The 20,500-nt window shown below is 38.9% G+C and overlaps 3 protein-coding genes across 4 annotated transcripts in view; 1 reads left to right on the top strand and 2 right to left on the bottom strand.

Moving 5' to 3' along the window:
* Nucleotides 1–392: 392 nt before the first annotated feature.
* LOC107095311 (ras-related protein Rab-11B-like) lies at nucleotides 393–5,807 on the top strand. Its single transcript, XM_015391335.1, has 5 exons — nucleotides 393–586; nucleotides 3,524–3,719; nucleotides 3,991–4,184; nucleotides 4,687–4,767; nucleotides 5,111–5,807. The coding sequence occupies exons 1-5, from the start codon at nucleotides 547–549 to the stop codon at nucleotides 5,254–5,256; spliced, it is 657 nt and encodes a 218-aa protein (XP_015246821.1). The 5' UTR covers nucleotides 393–546; the 3' UTR covers nucleotides 5,257–5,807.
* Nucleotides 5,808–8,349: 2,542 nt separating this feature from the next.
* Nucleotides 8,350–14,030, bottom strand: march2 (membrane associated ring-CH-type finger 2). Of its 2 annotated transcripts, none has more exons than XM_015391333.1 (5): nucleotides 13,817–14,030; nucleotides 10,893–11,203; nucleotides 10,604–10,808; nucleotides 10,245–10,454; nucleotides 8,350–10,167 (listed from the first exon to the last, which is right to left on the bottom strand). In XM_015391333.1, the coding sequence occupies exons 2-5, from the start codon at nucleotides 11,072–11,074 to the stop codon at nucleotides 10,012–10,014; spliced, it is 753 nt and encodes a 250-aa protein (XP_015246819.1). In that variant the 5' UTR covers nucleotides 11,075–11,203; nucleotides 13,817–14,030; the 3' UTR covers nucleotides 8,350–10,011. The 2 variants fall into 2 exon arrangements, with proteins under 2 accessions (XP_015246819.1, XP_015246820.1); XM_015391334.1 differs by having other exon boundaries at nucleotides 10,613–10,808.
* A 1,817-nt stretch (nucleotides 14,031–15,847) lies between these two features.
* LOC107095305 (ras-related protein Rab-11B-like) overlaps nucleotides 15,848–20,500 on the bottom strand; it is an 8,174-nt gene continuing 3,521 nt past the window's right edge. Inside the window, exons 2-5 of the mRNA XM_015391327.1 lie at nucleotides 18,978–19,173; nucleotides 18,513–18,706; nucleotides 17,271–17,351; nucleotides 15,848–17,188 (exon numbers count right to left, since the gene is read on the bottom strand). Of these exons, the coding sequence (XP_015246813.1) occupies nucleotides 17,043–17,188; nucleotides 17,271–17,351; nucleotides 18,513–18,706; nucleotides 18,978–19,173 (617 nt within the window). The 3' untranslated portion in view covers nucleotides 15,848–17,042. The remainder of the gene's footprint in view (nucleotides 17,189–17,270; nucleotides 17,352–18,512; nucleotides 18,707–18,977; nucleotides 19,174–20,500) is intronic.

The following is a 20,500-nucleotide window of genomic DNA, read 5'->3' as shown; positions in this document are numbered from 1 at the left end:
GATGGATGGATGGATGGATGGATGGATGGATGATGGATGGATGGATGGATGGATGGATGGATGGATGATGGATGGATAGATGGATGATGGATGGATGGATGGATGAATGGATGATGGATGGATGGATGGATGGATGGATGGATGAATGGATGTTTAGGGAACTGCAATCAAGCGGAGCAGGAAATGCTATTTTTTTGTGAAGTATTTCAAAGAAGTAATGGTTCCTAACAGATAGTTGTCATGCCAACCAGTAGAACTGAAAGAGGAACTTCCGGTTTCTCAGGCGGATTTCCAGTAATGACAGTAGATAAACATTTCTTTCTGAAAAGCTGTATTTTGTTAAACAAACCTGACCGCTCGGGACTTTTTAGCCTACATTCTCCAGCTGAAGAAGCTACGTACCGTCACGTCACGTAGCGATTCTGCACCTCTTACGCAATCTGCGCATTGTCCGCTCCTGTCATCGCGGCGCACCACCACCCTGGTCAGTGCGGGGAACTACTTTCTGTAACCGCCGCTCTCTCCTGGAGCCTTTTCAACCACACAATGGGGAACAGAGATGATGAGTATGATTTCTTGTTCAAAGGTAAATAAAACAGACTGACATTAGAATCCTTTAAGAGCCATTCTTCAAATTAGCAGGCTAACTACGTAAACATCAGCTAACGGTAGCTAGCAGAGATGTTTTCGTTGTCTGTTGACTCACTTCCCTTGTTTAATAAATCCATTGTTCACATTTAGTTTAGGTGTGGCAGCTTGTCTTTGTGTTCAGTCTGACTGTTTGTTCTTCAAACATTTTTATAGAAGCAGAGCGATAGTTTAGCAGTGAGTCCTGCAGGCTAATGGTTTGTCCTGCTGTGGTCAGAAGGATGGCATTATAACTGATACTGTTTAAACACTGGATCATCTTTTAAAAATAGATTTTACTTTTAACTAAAATACAAATATTGTTTTGTTTTTTTCAGAAAGCCACCGTGTCCATTTTTCTGTTTGCCTATTTTTTTAAGCAAAAAAAAAAAGCTTAGTTGGATACTTGATCCCTCAGGGAGGAAACTCACACCCTCTGAAAGGAAGAAAGAGGAAACTCCATTGTTGTTTTTTTCTATTGTCAGGTTTCTAATGACCTCTGATCTAAGGTAGATTTCAGTTTGATCTCTGAATCTATCTGGACTCATTTCTTTACCAAACAAAGTTGGATCTAATCAGACTGGATCTAGAGCCACTTCTATTTCCTGTTAACCTGGTTGGGATGAAGAAGTCTTAATGTATCACTGAATATTGCATATCTGTGTTCCTTAGTTTATTATTATACTCAAACTCAATTTTACAATGAGTTAGGAAGATAGACGTTCACCCTGTTGTAGATGATCATTAATTTAAAGCAGTTAAAGGGCCCCAGCCTGGGGCCGGCGGGGGGCCCCGGCTGGAGAATACTGATGACTCGTCAGGATGACACAGGAACAGAAGTCTTGAGAAAGCATTGAGTCAGATTTCTAGAGAGCGGCTATTGGCAGCTCCTTCCTGCCTGATTCCCAACAGTCCAGTTTTATTCCTCTGCAGTTAGAACAGAGACTTTCACTTTGAAATCTGTCATGCACTACGAAAACTATCAAGAAATAAGTAAGAATACCTTAGATTAAATGTATGTACCCTTAATTTGAGTGAATGGAATGAGTCTTTTTATTCTTAAAATAAGATAATTAGATAATATGTTATTGAAATAAGACACTGCAATCAGTTTTTCTTATTTTAAACATAAATTGTCTTGTTCCATTGGAAAAGTGTTTCACTAACCTTCTCAATTCAAGAATAAATGCACTTATTTTAAGAAAAAATGTCTTATTTAGATTTATGTTTTTTGCAGTGTGTATCTATTGCAGACATGGAGCTGTGACTTTAACCTTAAATAAACACCCTACAACATCATTGCATAAGAACACCCATGATTGTCTAATTAGTGTTCTCCAAAAGGACAGATCTCCATCCTGATTACAAAATCAGTTGTTTTCTGTTGTAGAACAATAATAAAAAACTCCGAAATCCCTTTGTTGTCCCACAATGGGGGAATTCTTTCTCTGCATTAACCCCTCCCCTTGGAGAGCAGTGGGCTGCCATCGTGCGGCATCTGGGGAGCAGTGTGGGGTTGAGGATCTTGCTCAGGAACCCAGAGTGGCAGGCCTTGGGGATCGAACCAGCAACTTTCAACCTTCTCAGTGCACAAGCACACTGCTCTAACCAACACGCCCCCATGATAATAAATAATAATAAAGTTATTGAATTAAAATCAAAATAGGGCTAAAGAAAGATTAATTGTTATTAATCGATTATTGAAATAATCATCCGCTAATTTAGTAATCAATTAATCGTTACCCACAGTATAGAGACTCTGAAACATGCCTTTAGCTGACAGAGCGATCCACTTATAGCAGCAGTTATATCAGGATTTAAAAAAAAAAATCTGTGAAAATTTAAAACATTTTCTTCTGTTAATATTCTCTACTGAGAACTCCTTAAGTGGCAAAGTTTTAGTTTCACCTGGTTTAATTTAGTAAAAAATCTTCTTTAAGGAACTTTGGGCTATCCAATTACTAATCGATTAATCAAAACAATAATCAACAGATTAATCAATTTGCAAAATAATCATTAGTTTCAGCACTAAATCAAAACTAAACTTCATTCTATTTTCTTCTGTTTACTAAAAAATCCCATGAAGGGTTGGGATGCTTTGAGGCATTAATCTGTATTGCTTTATTTTCAGTTAGATTTAAAACTACTTTTATATCAAAGCCTGCAGAGTGAGCAAGATGTTTATTATATTGAAACAATTTTAAAAAGTCAGGATAAGCAGATCATTCAGAGGCTAAAGGAACATGGTGGCAGCTGGGAAAAGTCTGATTGGAGCTTTTTCCAAAAGTGATGGAAACAGATTACGGCATTATTCAACCAGCTAAGCAGCAGCAGGCAGGGGAGGGGCAACACTGCACTACTAGGCAAGCAACTGACGATTATTTTTTAAATCGATTTATTTGTTGATTATTTTTTTCAATTAATAATCAGATAGCAAAAGGTTCCTTAAAGAAGACTTTTTACAAGATTAACCCAGGTGAAACTGGAAAGAGAATATATATATATATATATATATATATATATATATATATATATATATATATATATATATATATATATGTATATAAATATAATTTTACAATTTTGATATAATTACTGCTCTAAGTGGGCTGCTCGGTCAGCTTAAAGTATGTTTTACAGTCTCTATATGTCAGTTAAGTATTAATCGATTAATAATTATTTGACAGTTATTTCAATAATTGATTAATCACCATTAATCGTCCAACGTAATAATTAACAATAATGAAATGTGTCAGCCCTATGCAGCACTACTCTGCACTCTATAAAGTTGTAGAAACAATCAAAGTTGGAGGTATTTTTTGGAACAACTAAAACTTTCAACGCCTGAATTTACTTCAATTTAAATCAAATGTTTCACCTCTCTGCTTGTTTCCAGTTGTCCTGATTGGAGACTCAGGTGTGGGGAAGAGTAACCTGCTGTCCCGTTTCACCCGAAACGAGTTCAACCTGGAGAGCAAGAGCACCATAGGGGTGGAGTTCGCCACCCGCAGCATCCAGGTGGACGGAAAGACAATAAAGGCTCAGATCTGGGACACGGCGGGACAGGAGCGCTACAGAGCCATCACCTCAGCGTGAGTTGATGTTGTATTAGTTTGATTTAGAAATATGTCTTCTGGTTAAAGATTGTATTTCAGGTTGTCCTGATGTTTATGCTCTGTTTTAATTGCCATGTAAGTTCCTTTAATTATCTGGCTTTTTCAGCAGATAATTCTGGTTATATTTCTGTATATACAGGAAAAGAGCAACACAGTTTGCCATTTATTATAGATGTTAAACATTTAAAACATCCTTTTGTATTTGATATCATCCTGCTTACTCTTTCCCCTCCTCCCTTACCCTAAGGTATTACCGGGGGGCCGTGGGAGCGCTCCTAGTTTACGACATCGCCAAGCACCTGACGTACGAGAACGTGGAGCGCTGGCTGAAGGAGCTGAGGGACCACGCCGACAACAACATCGTCATCATGCTGGTGGGGAACAAGAGCGACCTCCGCCACCTCAGGGCCGTTCCTACCGACGAGGCGCGAGCGTTCGCAGGTAAACGGCTCCGAATTCCTGCTGAATTTTCTATTTCTAATTCTGCAGAAATATTTAGGAGCCAATTATTTTTTTGTTAATAATCAACAAAGTTTCTTGTTTTAGTGGGTAATCTAGCTAAGTTTATTCTACTTCATTGATATCTGTTATGGTTTTTGGTTATTTAGTCATGTTTCTTTGTTTCTGGTTAGTTTATGATTAATTTGGGTGAATTATTTTTATTAATACTGTAGGCTGTTAATGGGAGGACCAGCATGCATCTGGGTGGGTGTATGTTTTTTTTTTTTTTACCAGCTCAAGAGAATAATGGAGAAAATGTTTTCTGTTTGCCTGCCTGAGGAGAAATAAACTGAGAAAACGGAAGTTTACCAGGAACATTTTTTTCTTTTGCCTGCGTAAATTAATTAGTCCATGGTGCATCTGTGGATTTCTTTTTTTTCTGTGTCATCAAAGCTCGACCACAATACAATTTGAAATATTATCCATCTTCTCCTTTCCTCAGAAAAGAACACTCTGTCATTCATTGAGACGTCGGCGCTGGACTCCACAAACGTAGAAGAGGCGTTCAAGAACATTTTAACAGGTAGGGGGCGCACTGCTGTGGTTTATGTGGCAATGAGTGAATAAATGAACAGATTTCAGGCTCAGACAGGAAACATGTTTAATGTTTAACACGCTGCTGTAACAATCTTCACCAAAGAGGGAAACGTCTCACATTTGAAATATTTTATCCTCAAGTTTTCAAGGCTTTTTTTTAACCCAGGGTCTGTTTTGGTGAAGCATGATTTCCTTCAGTGGGTGACGGGTCAGATCCCACAGCAGTGAAGATAACTTCCAAGAACAGGATTAGATAGAGATGAATCATATTCAGCAGCGTCTCATTCTTATTGTTAATATCTTGTTGTTTATCCCTCCCCCCCCTCCAGAAATTTACCGCGTCGTTTCACAGAAGCAGATAGCTGACAGATCTGGACACGACGAGTCTCCGGGTAACAACGTAGTAGACATCAGCGTCCCGCCGACGACTGACGGCCAGAAGGGCAACAAACTGCAGTGCTGCCAAAGCCTGTGACGCTCTGAAGACCCCGCCCCATCCCACCCCCCATCATCACACCACCAGTGCACTTTTCTTTCCCCTTCAAAGCCAGCTCTCCCTTTACTTTATCTTGCTCCTGTTTTGTTTTTGTTTTTTTCCATTTTCCTCAAAGGTTTTGCCTTTTATTTCGTAGTAATACTTTGAAAGTCACTCGTGCTCTTCTCCTTCGCCATGAGGGAAACATTTCAGAAGCCTTTTACGTCCATCGAGTTGATCGTGGAGTCAGAGTGAAGGATGGAGGCCATCGCTGCTGCTGTAATAAAGCTGTTTGAACCCTACTGTAAAGCTGTCAGTACAGCAAGGTTAGGAAATGCATTTCAGTGCTCGCCACTAGATGGTGCTGTGTAAATGAACTAAATAGTTATTCAGCCTGATGAAGCAGTATTCAATGTTTGACAGTGTGCTTCTTACTCCCATCTGTCATCATGCCAAAAATATTCTCACTAAATATTTATTGAAAACAAAACAAGTCGGCTTAATTTGTCATTGTCTTACTTTCAGTTGAAAAACTGTAAATTTACAATAAAACTCTTGACTGAAGCACTTTGTTGGATGTGATGTCGTTCACGTGAAGCCGAACCTCGTTTGGTTTTATGCATCTTTGCAGCTTCCAGCTGAGCTACACATTAGAGACCAAAGACGGTTTGATTATCGCTCACTGATGCAGCTTTCAGTCAGAAGTTTCTGCTTATTTATTGTTATAAACACGTCAGAATTTTTCCTTTAGTTACTATTAGAAGGTACGTTACAGATTAGTTAACATTCTACTATAGCAGCTTTCTAGAAATTTTTATACAAACGAAAATACCACCTAAACATGCATTTACCTAAGCATTTTTAATAATAATGATTTAGGGTTCAACCAATCAGCTAAATGAAAAAAAAAGCCAAATAATTTAGTAATGAATTAATGGCTTAGTGTAAAAAATCCATAACATTTAATTTACTGAAATAAAAACTCAGAGTTATAGTTAAGCCAAAACTGTTCAAGAAAAACTTTTTAGTTAAGAGGGAAAACCTCGTTATGATAATTTAACTTTATTGATCTCACATTAGAGAAATCCACTCTCTGCATTAAACCCCTCCCCTTTGGGAGCAGTGGGCTGCCATTGTGCGGCGCCTGGGGAGCAGTGTGGGGTTAAAGGTTTTGCTCAGGAACTCAGAGTGGAAGCTGTGGGAATCGAACCTTCTCAGAGCACAAGGACACCGAATAAGCAAACATTACCAAAACATGCTCTATCCAAAAATCCAGAGGTTGTGTAGTTATAAATTCTGTTCAGCATATTTTTGCTATCTGAAGAATAATTTAACAGATTGTTAGCTAAAAAAAAATCCTTAAAAGTATTCCCTGGTAAGTTGTATGACGGTCTGAGTAACTTCTGAATCTTCCTGCCTGTTTTGCTTTGAAGTCTGAGGTAAAAAAAAAAAAAAAAAGCACTTTTTTTTTTAGGTCTTCATTACTCTGCTAGTAAAACATGTTACAACACTGAGTACCTAAGGCTATAGCAAATATACCGAAGAAAATGTTTCTTCCCGTAAAGAATTCAGAGGTCTGTTGGAACAACAGCAGATGGGTCAGAGAGGAAGGTTTATATAAAACTGCTCTGATGGAAAGAGGTTCAAGGTAACTCTGGAGGAGCTGTAGAGATTCACAGCTCTGGTAGAACCATAAGTTATAAAAGGAGAGTCCCATTTAGACATGCTGAGGTCACAGCTGACATGGAGATAAACAGCTATGGACTGGTCAGACTAATGCTGAAGTGATTTTTTTTTCCCCTAAATGTGGTGGAAGCCTGATATTATTAATAATAAAAGGATAAATTTAGGAAAATCTCATCCAGTCTGAATGCTGGAACCAACAAATGGGATCAAAATGGTACTTTGGGCGCAGAAAAACACCTCCACTAAAAGGACTGCAGCAAAAGGAGGATTTAGGGGCTGAATTTAAGCGGAAAAGGAAAATAAGTTTAGAGCTGCTGTCACTGGTTTAAATTTAGACTAGGTTTGATATTTCTTTTTAGAACAAAAAAAATAGCAAAGGTTAAATATGGGCTTTTATATTAGCAAAATACTGCATATTTCAGTGATTAACTAAGAAATCAAAGTTTTTAGTTCTGTGAATGTTTAAAATAAAGAAGCCTCTTTTTTATGCTCATGAAATGAGCCATAATTTTACCAGTGTTTAGATTTCCTATAAATACCATTCAATAGTGATTTTTTGTGTTAATGAGTCAAAATCAGTATATTTCTGGGAGCAATTTAATCTGCAGTAAAGAAAGAATGAAACCAGTTTTCTATAAACAGTCATAATAGGCTGCAGATAAAGGATGGATGTGAACAAAACTCCAAAACACAAAGAAGGGGGGATGTTTTTTTCTTGTCTGAATTTGTTTTCTACCCCTAAAAGATCAGACTGACAACAACATAAACAAACCTAATACTTTTAACTCATGCTTCTCCACCTAAGCTGCTTATTCAGGCGACCGGATGATGAGAAGTGACTGATTTCACAGTAAAACTTCAGATTAGCAGTTTGTTTTCCATCAGGATTAACGAGCTGTTGACCAAAACAGATGAGCCCCTTCCCTCTGTGCCGAGGACAGAGGATTAGATGTAAACAAGCTTTTTTTTTTTTAATCATTAGTACAACAACACAATCAGCAAACAGTACGCTTTCTAGATTAATACTCACTCCAAATTTATTATTACATCTTACCAAACAATTCTTGGCTGATTGAAGGTAGCAGGACGTCAAAGTCATCGTATCAGAAAACAACTTCAGAAACAAAGAACCGACACTCATCCTATGAAATACAAACAATCCTGCCTCTTAATAAAAAGAGGCCAAAGTGTTAGAAAAGCAATTCAAGTGACATTTCTATGTTCATTAATGTACACAACCCAAAAAAATATTATTTACAATCTTCTTGTTTGATGACATTTCAAGGTTTCAATACATAAAGATTAAAGAACGACAACAGCTAAAAAAAAAAAAAAAAAAAATAAACTACATATATCCTTATGAATAGAAAAATATATCCATCCACCCGAAAAAAAAAAAAAAAAGGCGTCTCTATGGTAACGCTGTCGCCAAAACAGGGCAGTTTTGCATAATTTTTACACAATGTGGAAAAACTAGATGAACAAAATTTATATTTTAATATTTTCTATTTTTTATAGAAAAAAAAAGACGAAAATAAGACCAAATATTTAACCAGAGCCACGGCATGAAGTATGCGAGGACATCTTAGCATCATCACACCTTTCAAAGTGAACAAGATCAAACTGTAAATGTATTTAAGTTAAAATTAAAAAAGTCAAAAAATATTTTGTGTAAAACCAAATCAGTTTATCTGCCTTTTTACTACTGATGTAGGTTTGTTTGGTGAAATTAATCCTAAATGCAAACATGAATTAAATTCCATAAAAGCTTTCTGGAAACCTTAAGAAAAAAGGTCATAATTAAAGTGATCCAATTTATTTTCCCCAAATCCAAAAAGCTGTAAGCAGCATTGAGTTTTGTACTTTTCTTGTTTAAGTTATTTCATTGAGGTTCTTTAGGACCATCGTTATCTAAATATCTAGATTAAATTAGCTGCTTCCACAGTTTTGAAGAAATCCAACACATTCGGGTGTAGTACTAAAATAAACGATAAAGATTGTTTGGAGAGCGTCGAAATCTGATGTAACTTTTGGCAAAATGTACATTTACAACATAACCAAGAAAACAAAAAAAGGATATTTATTTCTCCTTAAAAACAGTTGCTTTTCTGTCCTGCTAAATAAACTCCTTATAATTAAGTGCTGATAATAAAAACCCTACATGATGACGCCATTAAAGCCTGCTACAGTTGGAAACTGTAAATCTAGCCAGGAAAAAAATTGAAGAAATAAAAATCCCCAACTGTGCAGCTTGCATGCATAACTGTGCTAGTTGGACTCGTTTACAGTAAAAAGCCTGGGCTTCACAGTGTTCTTATTGCACAATCTCATGTTACGCAGTCATCCCGCGCTACACGAGAAATTCAAAATTGAGCTGCGGTTTAAGCTCAGGCTGCTTGGGAACATTTGGATCGTGAAGTATAAATCTAAATCAGGGGCTTTTCCGACTCCCAGTAACAGTAATATGACGGCATACTGCAAGCAGGAAAGGATGAAAAGCCAAAGCAGGTTCAAACACGTCCACCTTAAATTATGTGTGGGCTGCAGCCACCGTTCTCCACACGCTAGAAAAATTCTTCCACTGTCTTGCAAAGGTTTTCATACTCCTTTAAATACTGATAAGTTAGAGTTACAAACTATGTGTAATCTGGTAACAAATGCTCCACTTCACAGTTAGCGTCTTTTTTTAATTTGTAACGTTTAAAAATGTGTAAAACATCAGGGGTGTGAATACTTTTGCAAGGCACCAAACGTCCACTTAGTGGCTGCCCACCTATAAGGGACAGTCTCAGCCCTGGTAACTGTGGCTGGAGCTCCTCCCATCATCCATGCTGAGGAGGCAGAAGAAGTTTTTAACGACCCATGCCGTCTCCATCTTGTCTTTTTTGCATAATCTTCATCAAACCTCCAAATCCAAGATGAGAAACATAAAGTACTCAATGAAACCGTGGTTCTTTCTGCAGATTGTGAGAAGCAACATGGCAGCAGGCTAAACAAAAGGAAAATAAACAAAGAGCCTAGAAGTGCGTCTGAAGTCCAGCCATGAATCCCACATGTCTGCATCTGCTCTCATACCATACTCTCACTGGCAGACTTCTTCAGTTTGTTAGAGAGCAAGGAATGCTGGGAAGAGTTAGACTCCTTCGCTTCGGGAATGAGGAGACGTACTTTCTGATTTGTTCTTCTCCACTCGGAGTAAAGCTGACAGTGGTAGCGGAAAGATACCTGGAAACGGATAAATACAGGTGAGAAGCGTGAAGGTTAGGATGCCGTAAACAGAGCCGTGTGAGAACCTGCTTTACCAGAGTCCAGAGGACGTAGATGGTGAAGAGGGCAATGGTGAGCGCGATGAGCCCCACGGCCTGCAGCCAGCTCCCCATGTGGAGATGGTCCTGAGCTCCCCGCAGGCACAGCCAGCCAGAAATGGCCGCTAGAGGCGTGATGAAAAGGAAGCACACCATGTCGCAGAACAGCGTCCTCTTTTCGTTGCGAGGGCCGGGGTCATGCAGCCACTGTGGAGTGAACACGACAGGAAGGGAATGTTAAAAAAAAGCAGGAAGGTAAAACCTTCAATGGATGAGTTGGTGTAGCAGGCAAAGCTATTCTGGATGAAGCAGAGGACAACGTGCAGACGCATGCAGACAAAGCGGAGGACATTGACCTTTGTTACCTCTGTGAGAGGCCGGGGTCGCCTCTCGATGCTGAACTCTGTGTGACACAGCTCACAGTAGTTGGTGTTGGAAGATGACAGCCACTTCTCCAGGCAGCTCTTATGCACCGTGCCCAGCGTGCCCGTGCAGTCGCACGGCGACAGGAGACCCTCGCTGCTGCCTCCTTCGTGGCAGATACGGCAGATGGGACCATCGCTGATCCAAAATTGAAATATTTAGGTGAAATGACTGATCCTGAACCACATAGAAACATTTTTTATTTTTTTTAACGGGCCCTACCTTTGAACGCTCATGGGTTTGAGCACCGAGGACAGCAGCCGTCCATCCAGGGCCGTCACCTGAGTGACATAGAGCGCCTGGCATCCTTCGCCAGCCGTTTCCTCGACCGTCTTCCACAGACCCGCCGTGCCGGTGCAGTCACACAGGGAGCCGGGCAGGTGGCAGCATCCGCCTGTTGTCATGGTCACTGCGCCACCTGCGTCCAGGCTCTGGCTGCACAGGCAGAACCAATGGCGTAGGGTTGTGATGGATGAGTCAAAGAGGAGGGGTGGGCGATACGTACGTACGTACTCCGCAACAGAACAATGTCTCTACAAAGAAGACATTAACAACGTTGTTTATGTGTAAACAAAAAGCGTGCAAACATGAAAGAAAATGGATATGAACACCTTTGAAAATAAAAGAAACTGAATAACATATTGCCCTTTTAAAAAGATATAAACATTTGTTTTCGGTGAGCTAAATCTACAGTTTTTCGGTAAATGACAAGATAGTCATCAATTCAGAGGGGAGAAAATGTGGTGATCATAAAGTTCATTAAAAAAATTATTGTATTAACAGCTGTAACAATAATAGCGGTAGCAGTTAAAGCAGTATTAATGTTATTAGTGGCAGAAGTCATGATAACAGCAGCTTTCTGAAGTCCTTCCACTGCCTCCCTGTAGCTCAGAGAACGGACTTTAAAACATTTCTGTTAGCTTTTAAATCTGTGAATGGATCAGCAATAGAGCTGCAAATAATTATTTTGCAAATCAATTAATATTGATTATTTGTTTCGATTCATTAATTAATAATCAGATAGCCAAAGATTCCTGAAAGAAGACTTTTTAAGAAAATAAACCAGGTGAAACTAAAACTTTTCCATTTCAGGAGTTCTGGAGGACAGAGCAGAGTGACGTCTTTTTTAATCTTAAAAGCAAAATGTTTATATATATTATTTTAAAATTTTGATTATAACTACTCCTCTTAGTGGGTCGCTCTGTCAGCTAAAGGCATGTTTAAGAGACTCTATACATCAGCTAATGAATAACCATTTACTAAATTAGTTGATTATTTCAATAATTGATTAATCCGATTAATTGTTTCAGCCTTTATCAGCTCTTCGAATCCATAACAGATCTGTTGTCAGCGGATCAACCTCCCAGACCACTCAGGTCTTCTAGTTCCAGCCTACTCTGTTCACCCAGAACTAGAACCAAACACGGAGAAGCAGCATCTATGCTCCACTGATCTGGAACAAATTCCAGAGGAGTGGAAAAGTGATGAAAGCCTGGGTTAAAAACCCATTTCTTTAGAGCTGTTAACTGAAGTATTATAAGTTTAAGATTGTGATCCATCTGTTTATTACCTGCTTTTATCAAGCTTTTTTTCTTGCTTTTATTCTCCTTTTTTGTGGTCCAATTGTTTTACAAAAGTTTTTGCCTTTTTTTTCCTTCTATTTTATCATCTAATTCATGTAAAGCACTTTGATTTGTCCATGTACTGGTTTGTGCTATACAAATAAACTTCCCTTGCCTTACAGTCATATAAAATCAGCAATAATAATGCATGCCAGAGGAAGAAGAATGGCTTTTTTCTTCTTTTTTGTTTTTTTTAAAGCAGTGAATACTAAAAGGAAGGCTCCAACTTTTCCCTCCTCGATTGAGCAAAAGCCAAATTTGCCATGTTTGGAAATATATCCTGACACGAATGCCGGGTTATTCTTACTCAACATCCTGAGTCATTTAAGTGGGAAATTATGAATTCACTTCCTGTCATGTCAGCAGAAAAACACTTCTGAAGAAAAGGATTATATCAGCTAGGAAAAAGCAGCTTGTTTGGAAACCGACCCGCTTTTCTCGCCTCAAAAAAGCAGCTGCTGATTCTTTTTAAAGTCTTGACTGGTGCCAGTGACCATGTGGCCCACTGATAACCAGCTGTTTGCCTCCAGATAACCCTCTGAACGCAGATAGCATCAGCATTGGCCTACATTCACTGCAGAAACATACTTTCTATATTAACATTAAACAGAAAATGACATCTAAAAAAATTAAGTACTTGCTGACATTAATTAAACATCAAGTGTGCTTCTTGTTCAAATCTGTGACTAATTTATAGCTGGGTTGTAAAGTGAATTTAATGTTTTTGCTCGGTCACCTTCTTTTTCTTTTATAAATATGAACGTTTTTTTGACAAAGGAACGTTAAAAAGTTACTAATCAGCCTGAAACAGTAATGCCAAAAAATAAAATGAGTCTAAAAGCTTCACCATGAGACTGAGAGCTATGCCAACACAGCAGCACCTTCATCAGAGACTACATGCTTCCTAAATCAACCCAAATCTTAAACGTTCCTCCTGATCTGCTGAATTAAAATAATACTCAGTCTATTTGTTTTTTCTGTGGACTGAAACATTTGGTCACGAATATGTGTCACAAACATTGACCCAGATAAACAAAGAGGTAACCCCCCTCCTCTCAAAATCAGACACAACAGTTGAGCCTAATCAGTCCCTCACTGTCTGCTCAAACACAGGCAGAGTCTAAACACTGGATTTATTTTCCAAATGTCATTTTACCTTTTAACTAAAGACAGTAATTATCTAAAATCAGCCGAACCAATTAGTCAGGATAAATGGTAAACGGAGAAGCGTAGATTATCTGATAGCTCTGGCTATAACCAGGTAATATGAAAGCTGCAGACAGACGCTGGAGCTTTGATACAGACTAATGTCTGGAGCACAGTAGCAGGGTTATGGTGCTGAAAGCAAACACCACAGACTGTGAATAAACACAGGAAACCCCTCCTAATGGCTTTGCTTCGCTGCGCAACTAGTTTCCTTATTTTTTTTAATGTTTATTAAACGTGTTACAGAGCCGTAAGCTAGCTGTCAGAGACCAAATGCTAACAGACCGTTAGAAAGCAAACCAGCCAACCATTACTCACCTCCGTCTGCCGGTCTTCAGCGGCGTTTCAGCGGCGCCCATAAAAGCTGGCTTTGTCTCCTTACTTTCATTTTCACTGTAGGAAGGAAGAAATGAACCTTAACGTGGGTGCAGCGGCTCAACCGGAGCTGTGTGTGCTAACTGGCTAGCAGCGCTATCTCTGTCGCTCTACTGTCAGTCAGCAGCGAGCGCGAGCTTCCGCTTTCCTCGAGGCTCCGCTTCGTCTGCAGCTGGGTGGTTATGCGGGGAGGGGGGAGGAGACAGCTGAGCGTCAGTGGGCGGGGCCTAACCATACTCTCATCTGGAAATAAACAGGCCCATCATGGGCTCCAACTGTCAGAAACAATTAACCCCGCCTTGTAAACACCCAGGACAAAGGACACGCGCTTAAGCTCATAAAACGACTATTATATGATTTATAAGACATATTTGCATGAATAAAAAGTATTTTCAAACTTATTGGGATTTTAGTAAGAACATAAAGCAGCACCATGGAGTTGTAAGGTGGAGGAGAAAATGTGTTTCAAAGAAAATGTTTCCCAGTCTTCTAATATTATACATTAATGTGTTTGAATCTAGTAAATAATTAATGTTCTGCTACCCACAGCCAGGGGCGGATTTAGGACATTTGGGGCTCTAGGCAAAGAGAGGCAGGGGGCCCTCTGAATTGAGAAGACAACACATAAAACAAACCCATTATACAGACATTTTAATAGAATAGACGTACACTATTTGTTCTACCTTTGCTCCCTTTCTTCTTGTCCTTTTTTCTTTTCATATTGGCAATGTACACAGCTGACTTTTCATGCTGTCTCACAAGGAATGAAAGATTCTTTTCCAATCACTAAGCCCATTCTGACTTAGCCGATTACACAAAAAGGCAACGGCAAAAGTAAATAACCCAGTCCTTCTTTTCACTGTAGACAAGCCATGATCTGCTTATCTGTTCTCCATTTTTCATTTGGATGAAATAATAGCTGCATGAATCATGACAGCAGACAAGATAGAGGAGAGCAGGAGGCGGGGTTACCAATCTACTTGCTCTGGAGAGCAGAGTTCGCTGCTTTTAGATGTTGTCTCCAAAGTCTCCAGTAGCAGAAAAGAAGTCTCTAGATTTGGTGCTAGGCGCTTAAAAAAAAAAAAGTGCTAGAGGGGTCTGAAAAAACACTAAATATAGCGACAAAAGCGCTAAGTTAGCACCATTTGTTTTCAAATGGTTTGCTGCTGTCTGTTTGGACCTTTCTGAACATGTGCAGCAAATGGACGGATCCAATATGGTGGCATTTTAACAGTTATTTTTATCAAAAACATAATTAATGTGCACAAATAATTAATAGCTGTATTAAGCATACATGTAAAAGGAGTTTTATGGGGCCCCCAGGAACTTCGGACCTAGGCAACCGCCTTTTTTTGCCTAATGATAAATCCCCCCCTGCCCACAGCATGATGCCGTCACCATTGTTTTTTCATATTGGATGTAGGTAATGTTTAGTGTGCATCAACCACCATCAACATCCTTTTAGTCTAAAGATTTATATAGATCTTGAAAACCTGGAGTGGAAAAACACACTGGAACCTTCTTTTTTTTTTTTTTTTTGCTACCCTTACATGAAGTGGTTGGCCACTCTGGGTCCCTCAGCAAAGACTCTTAACCCCACACCGCTCCCTGGGCGCTGCATGATGGCAGCCCACTGCTCCCCAACTGGATGGGTTAAATGCAGAGAGTTAATTTTGTTGCGTTGTACTTGTGACAGTGTAATGACAATAAAACACTGAAATAAAGGCTACATTGTGGAGTTCTACCAACAAAACCCTCGACCTGATTTGTTGATCCATGTGACCTGTGATATTTTGGTATTTTATTTAACAGGTCTGCCATACTTTTTGAAGAACCACGGATTAAAAATGCTCTGGAGGATGCTGAACATTAGGAATATCGTTTTAAAACCTCACCTGGCTCTGAACCAAACAAACACTTGCAGAGAAGCTTAGAATAGACAGCGCTGTGCAATAACTGCTTACTATTCAGTCAAGCGGTTTACACACACTTTATTTCAACATCTCATAAACAATGTAAAAGTACTGCTCACTTCACATGCATTTACTTTTGAGGAAATGCTAACAATCACATTGGATAAACTGAACACGAAGCTTATTTTTTCTAAAAAGAAAAAAAAGGCCCTTTTATCCATTTAATGAAATGATTGTTTCATGTATTTTTTTCTCAGCTTAGTGTAAAAAGTTAAAAGGTTGAATTAAGCATTTTTTTTTTTTTTATGTTGATTGAAATGTCCTTGGATTAATTAGATTTTAAACCCAGTCCTGTTTAACATTTAACACATTCGAAATTACAGCAGCAGCTGATAAATTCCCCAGTACAAACACAGCAGTCCTGGTGTTTTCCAAGGGTCTGAAATGATGATAGGATGAATTTCTGCGAAATTGCTGGACATTAGTGCAAAAACATGGATTTGGAGAAAGCCAAAGAGTCAAATTGAAGTAAAGGACAAGAATCAGCAGAAAATAGCTTCTCTATAAAGAGTTAACCTTTGTTTTTTCTTGCCAACAGCCTAGAAAATGCATAAGAACTGCAATAGTTTCCTTTGGTATCTTTGTGCTCTAAGATCAACACACATACAATTAAATCACAGCATTTGTTTCCCATCTGCCCACATTAAATCAGGCAGTCACAGCCAGCCTCATATCTGGCTCATGCCCATTTAATAACAGAATGGGCAAAGGGCTCAAAGTAGAGAGCAGAAATGTCACACCTCCACCCAGAGCAGACCTTCTCCATCCTCAGTTCCTCCTCTACAGCAGGAAAGGGAGGAATCAGGCCAAGCACACAGGAGATAAAAGTTTTCACTGTGGAAAACCGTGTCATGAGTCTTTACACAGTCTTGGAAGAGGAGACGAGCGGATAGAGGTGGAGTGCGATAAGCAGACCTGCTGATCCCTCACCAGTCCCTCTGCAGGAGCGGGTCAATAGGATCATCAGAAAGAGACTGTAGTTTACTAAAAGAGCCACTGGCCTGAAGCGCCCTCCACCTGGCCACACAAATACGTAAGATGTCTTAGAAACCAAAAGAAAGACAAATAGAAAAAAAAACAGAAAGTCAAATTAAAGATCTGACATCATTTAAACAGGAGAACTTAATCAGAGAAGCGGGCAGTTGGAAGAAAATCAAAGAGGAGAACAGAAGAGACGGGCAGAAAACACATGAGGGTCACAGGCTTTGACAGCAGGGGAGTTTGTTGCCCCTTTGACCGTCCATGGTCGGGGGGACGCTGATGTCCACAACATTGTTGCCTGGGGAGTCGTCGTGTGCAGATCTGTCTGATATTTGCCTCTGAGATACGATCCGGTAGATTTCTGTGGGAGGAAATCAACAAGCAGGAGTTGAGATAGAAGTTGTTTGTATCAAACTGAACGAGGTGTAACTCCTCTTTCCTACCTGAGAGAATGTTCTTAAATGCCTCTTCTACATTAGTGGAGTCCAGGGCTGACGTTTCAATAAAGGACAAGGTGTTTTTTTCTAAAAGTGACAGAAAAAGAAAGATAAAACCAGGATTTATTTAACTTTTGTGGTTTAAACAGGAAATAACCATATCAAAACAAACAGCGGATAAAGCATCTTATTAAACAGCTGAGTTCTGAAGGATTTTAACAACTTCTTCAAAGACTGAATTACACTAAAGTTTTAGAATATATAAATGGATCAAAAACTTTTATGTTATGCACCAGAGCAGCTGAACTCAGGACAAAAGAGAAATATTTTTGGTACGACTGCAGGCTTTACAGATGTGAGAACCTGAAACCACACCAAGATTAAAATGCACTAAATAGGATCCTTTGCAACCTCTTTTTTAGCAGATTTACAAAAAGTAAAATGTGTTACGCTTAGTTTAACCCCCTGTCACACCTGGACGACTTAGCCAATCTGGGAAAAACACAGACGTGTGACAGGGTCTTTAAGTATTTGCAGATCTCTGCCCAGGTCCCCCTTGAAATGAGATCCAGATCTCAACGGTGTTTACCTGGTTAAATAAAGAAAAATGAAGTATGGATGGTATGACAAGGAACTGGCTGATTGGCAAGGATAGTAATCTGGTAGTACAGTTCAAAACTTAAGATTCTTGCCACTTTAGTCTCTAATCGGATCCAACAAGAGGGTCAACTGAAGGTCAGTTTATTAGGGTATTTACTAGAGAGAGACCGATACTCCAGCTGATCGATACATGCTGATTTATTTATGAATTTGGGCTGATTTATTAGTACATTCAGCAGCAATGCCTTGAGATCAGCTGAGGCTCATGAATGGTCACTCTGTTTGCCATCGACTGTTAATGTTTTGTTTGTTGTCTTAATAAATGTGTTTTTCTGTTTAGACTCAGACTTGTGTAACATTTCTCCTGATTGTATTTTAATCCTGGAAATGGAAGAAGAGAAGGCCAATGACTGATGTCAAAATGTCAAAGCCGCCATGTGATCCACTGTCGCTACAAGCATTACTGGTGTGAGGGATTGCTTTCGAGTCAATCAGTCAATGCAATCAGCTGGTTTTCCTTAGATAGAAAATTTATAATCAATCTGACTGGATGATCTGGTGAACTGGAAAGTGACCTGAGATGACATGTGTTGTGAATCGGCGCTAAAGAAATAAACTGAATTGAATTGAACTAATTTAACAACTTACCTGCGAACGCTCGCGCCTCGTCGGTAGGAACGGCCCTGAGGTGGCGGAGGTCGCTCTTGTTCCCCACCAGCATGATGACGATGTTGTTGTCGGCGTGGTCCCTCAGCTCCTTCAGCCAGCGCTCCACGTTCTCGTACGTCAAGTGCTTGGCGATGTCGTAAACTAGGAGCGCTCCGACGGCCCCCCGGTAATACCTTAGGGTAAGGGAGGAGAGGAAAGAGTAAGCAGGATGATATAAAATACAAAAGGATGTTTTAAATGTTTAACATCTATAATAAATGGCAAACTGTGTTGCTCTTTTCCTGTATATACAGAAATATAACCAGAATTATCTGCTGAAAAAGCCAGATAATTAAAGGAACTTACATGGCAATTAAAACAGAGTATAAACATCAGGACAACCTGAAATACAATCTTTAACCAGAAGACATATTTCTAAATCAAACTAATATAACATCAACTCACGCTGAGGTGATGGCTCTGTAGCGCTCCTGTCCTGCCGTGTCCCAGATCTGAGCCTTTATTGTCTTTCCGTCCACCTGGATGCTGCGGGTGGCGAACTCCACCCCTATGGTGCTCTTGCTCTCCAGGTTGAACTCGTTTCGGGTGAAACGGGACAGCAGGTTACTCTTCCCCACACCTGAATCTCCAATCAGGACAACTGGAAAGAAAACAAAACAAACACATGTACTCAAAAAACACAAAAAAGACACACTGTTATATCACAGCTACATTTAAAGGGTCTGTTAGCAAGCTCTAGTTAAACTCAACCCCACCCAGGTCAGGGTTGCAGGTTTAATGGGTTTTTCTATAAAACTAGAATGACAGCATCAGGTTTTTCTCATGCTACATAAAATGGTTTAAATCGGCTACTCATTCAAAATCTTTTTTTTTTCTTACTCATCAAATGCTTAAAAAATAAATGCATTTTTTGTTCTTTAAACACTTCAGCTAACAGCATGAAGTAAATAAACACTGACAACCTTATAATTCCTCCCTTACTATCTTCAAAAGTACAGACTCCAGCAAAGAATCTGCAGCACAGTTTCCTATTTTTAACGCTACATTCGTATTAATTCAAAAATCACAATCTGGAGGTAAGATTTTACTCAAAACAGGAAACTGGTGTAGTTCAACAAAATCCTGATTTGCATGAATTACTAGTCAACAAAACTCTTTTCTCACTACCCGTTTCCTTACTCATTGAAGTTGAAATAGATACAGAGGCAAAAAAACCCAAAGAAACTGAATCTTTATGGAGGACTGACTGCCATATATAAAAATAAATACAGAAATAAATAAATGCAGAAATGTAAAAAGGGCAGGCAGAAAGAAATAACGGCGGAGAAATAACTAGGGTAAAAAAATACAAAGGAAGAAAAAACAGACAAAAATATTATAACCAGCACATAAATACGTACTTAAAAATGTAAGTTTTAAAAATGTAAGTTTTAAAGCTAATTAAAAGAGTTATATACATTTATGTCTCACTGTATAATTTAATTTCTACTTACATTTATTTGTTTATTGTATTTTTGGTGGCAATTAATTGTATTATTATTTATTTATTGGGCATTTATTTATTTCTGTTTTTATTTTTATATATGGCAGAGTCAGTCCTCCATAAAACTTAAGTAAGTTTAAAATCACTGTAAAGTTTGGTTACTTGGCAGAAACAAAATCCTTCCAGAATTGAACAGAAAGTTGGACAGACATCCTTATGCTTTTTACATTTAAGTTGCCCTTAAATGTTACTGAAGTACAAAACATGCTTCTGGCCCAGAACAGATGTTGCATTCTGATATCTTGTCTCATTTATTTTGATGTTTTCACAAGTTAATCATGTTATACCTTATAATACAACCAAAAAAATAAACATGATCAGAGGTTTAAAAATCCATGCATCCTCACACAGGCTTTCACAAATAGCCTAAAGCCATAGAAATAAGAGAAAGTAAAATAAACATCTGTTAGTGTTCTGATATCTA

This window comes from Cyprinodon variegatus, unplaced genomic scaffold (assembly GCF_000732505.1).
Source record: "Cyprinodon variegatus isolate N-32 unplaced genomic scaffold, C_variegatus-1.0 Scaffold535, whole genome shotgun sequence".
Lineage (NCBI taxonomy): Eukaryota > Metazoa > Chordata > Actinopteri > Cyprinodontiformes > Cyprinodontidae > Cyprinodon > Cyprinodon variegatus.
The sequence above is the reverse complement of the archived record's forward strand: the minus strand, read 5'-3'. Positions and strand labels throughout refer to the sequence as shown.

Bases quoted from the DNA above. Each gene is read 5' to 3' on its own strand.
- march2 (XM_015391333.1), bottom strand. From the start codon at position 11,074: ATGACAACAGGCGGATGCTGCCACCTGCCCGGCTCCCTGTGTGACTGC. The intron at 10,809-10,892 runs GTAGGGCCCGTT...ATTTTGGATCAG, and splicing joins AAACCCATGAGCGTTCAAAG to CGATGGTCCCATCTGCCGTA. The intron at 10,168-10,244 runs GTAAAGCAGGTT...ATCCGTTTCCAG, and splicing joins TCTACGTCCTCTGGACTCTG to GTATCTTTCCGCTACCACTG.
- LOC107095311 (XM_015391335.1), top strand. From the start codon at position 547: ATGGGGAACAGAGATGATGAGTATGATTTCTTGTTCAAAG. The intron at 587-3,523 runs GTAAATAAAACA...GCTTGTTTCCAG, and splicing joins GTATGATTTCTTGTTCAAAG to TTGTCCTGATTGGAGACTCA. The intron at 3,720-3,990 runs GTGAGTTGATGT...CCTTACCCTAAG, and splicing joins TACAGAGCCATCACCTCAGC to GTATTACCGGGGGGCCGTGG.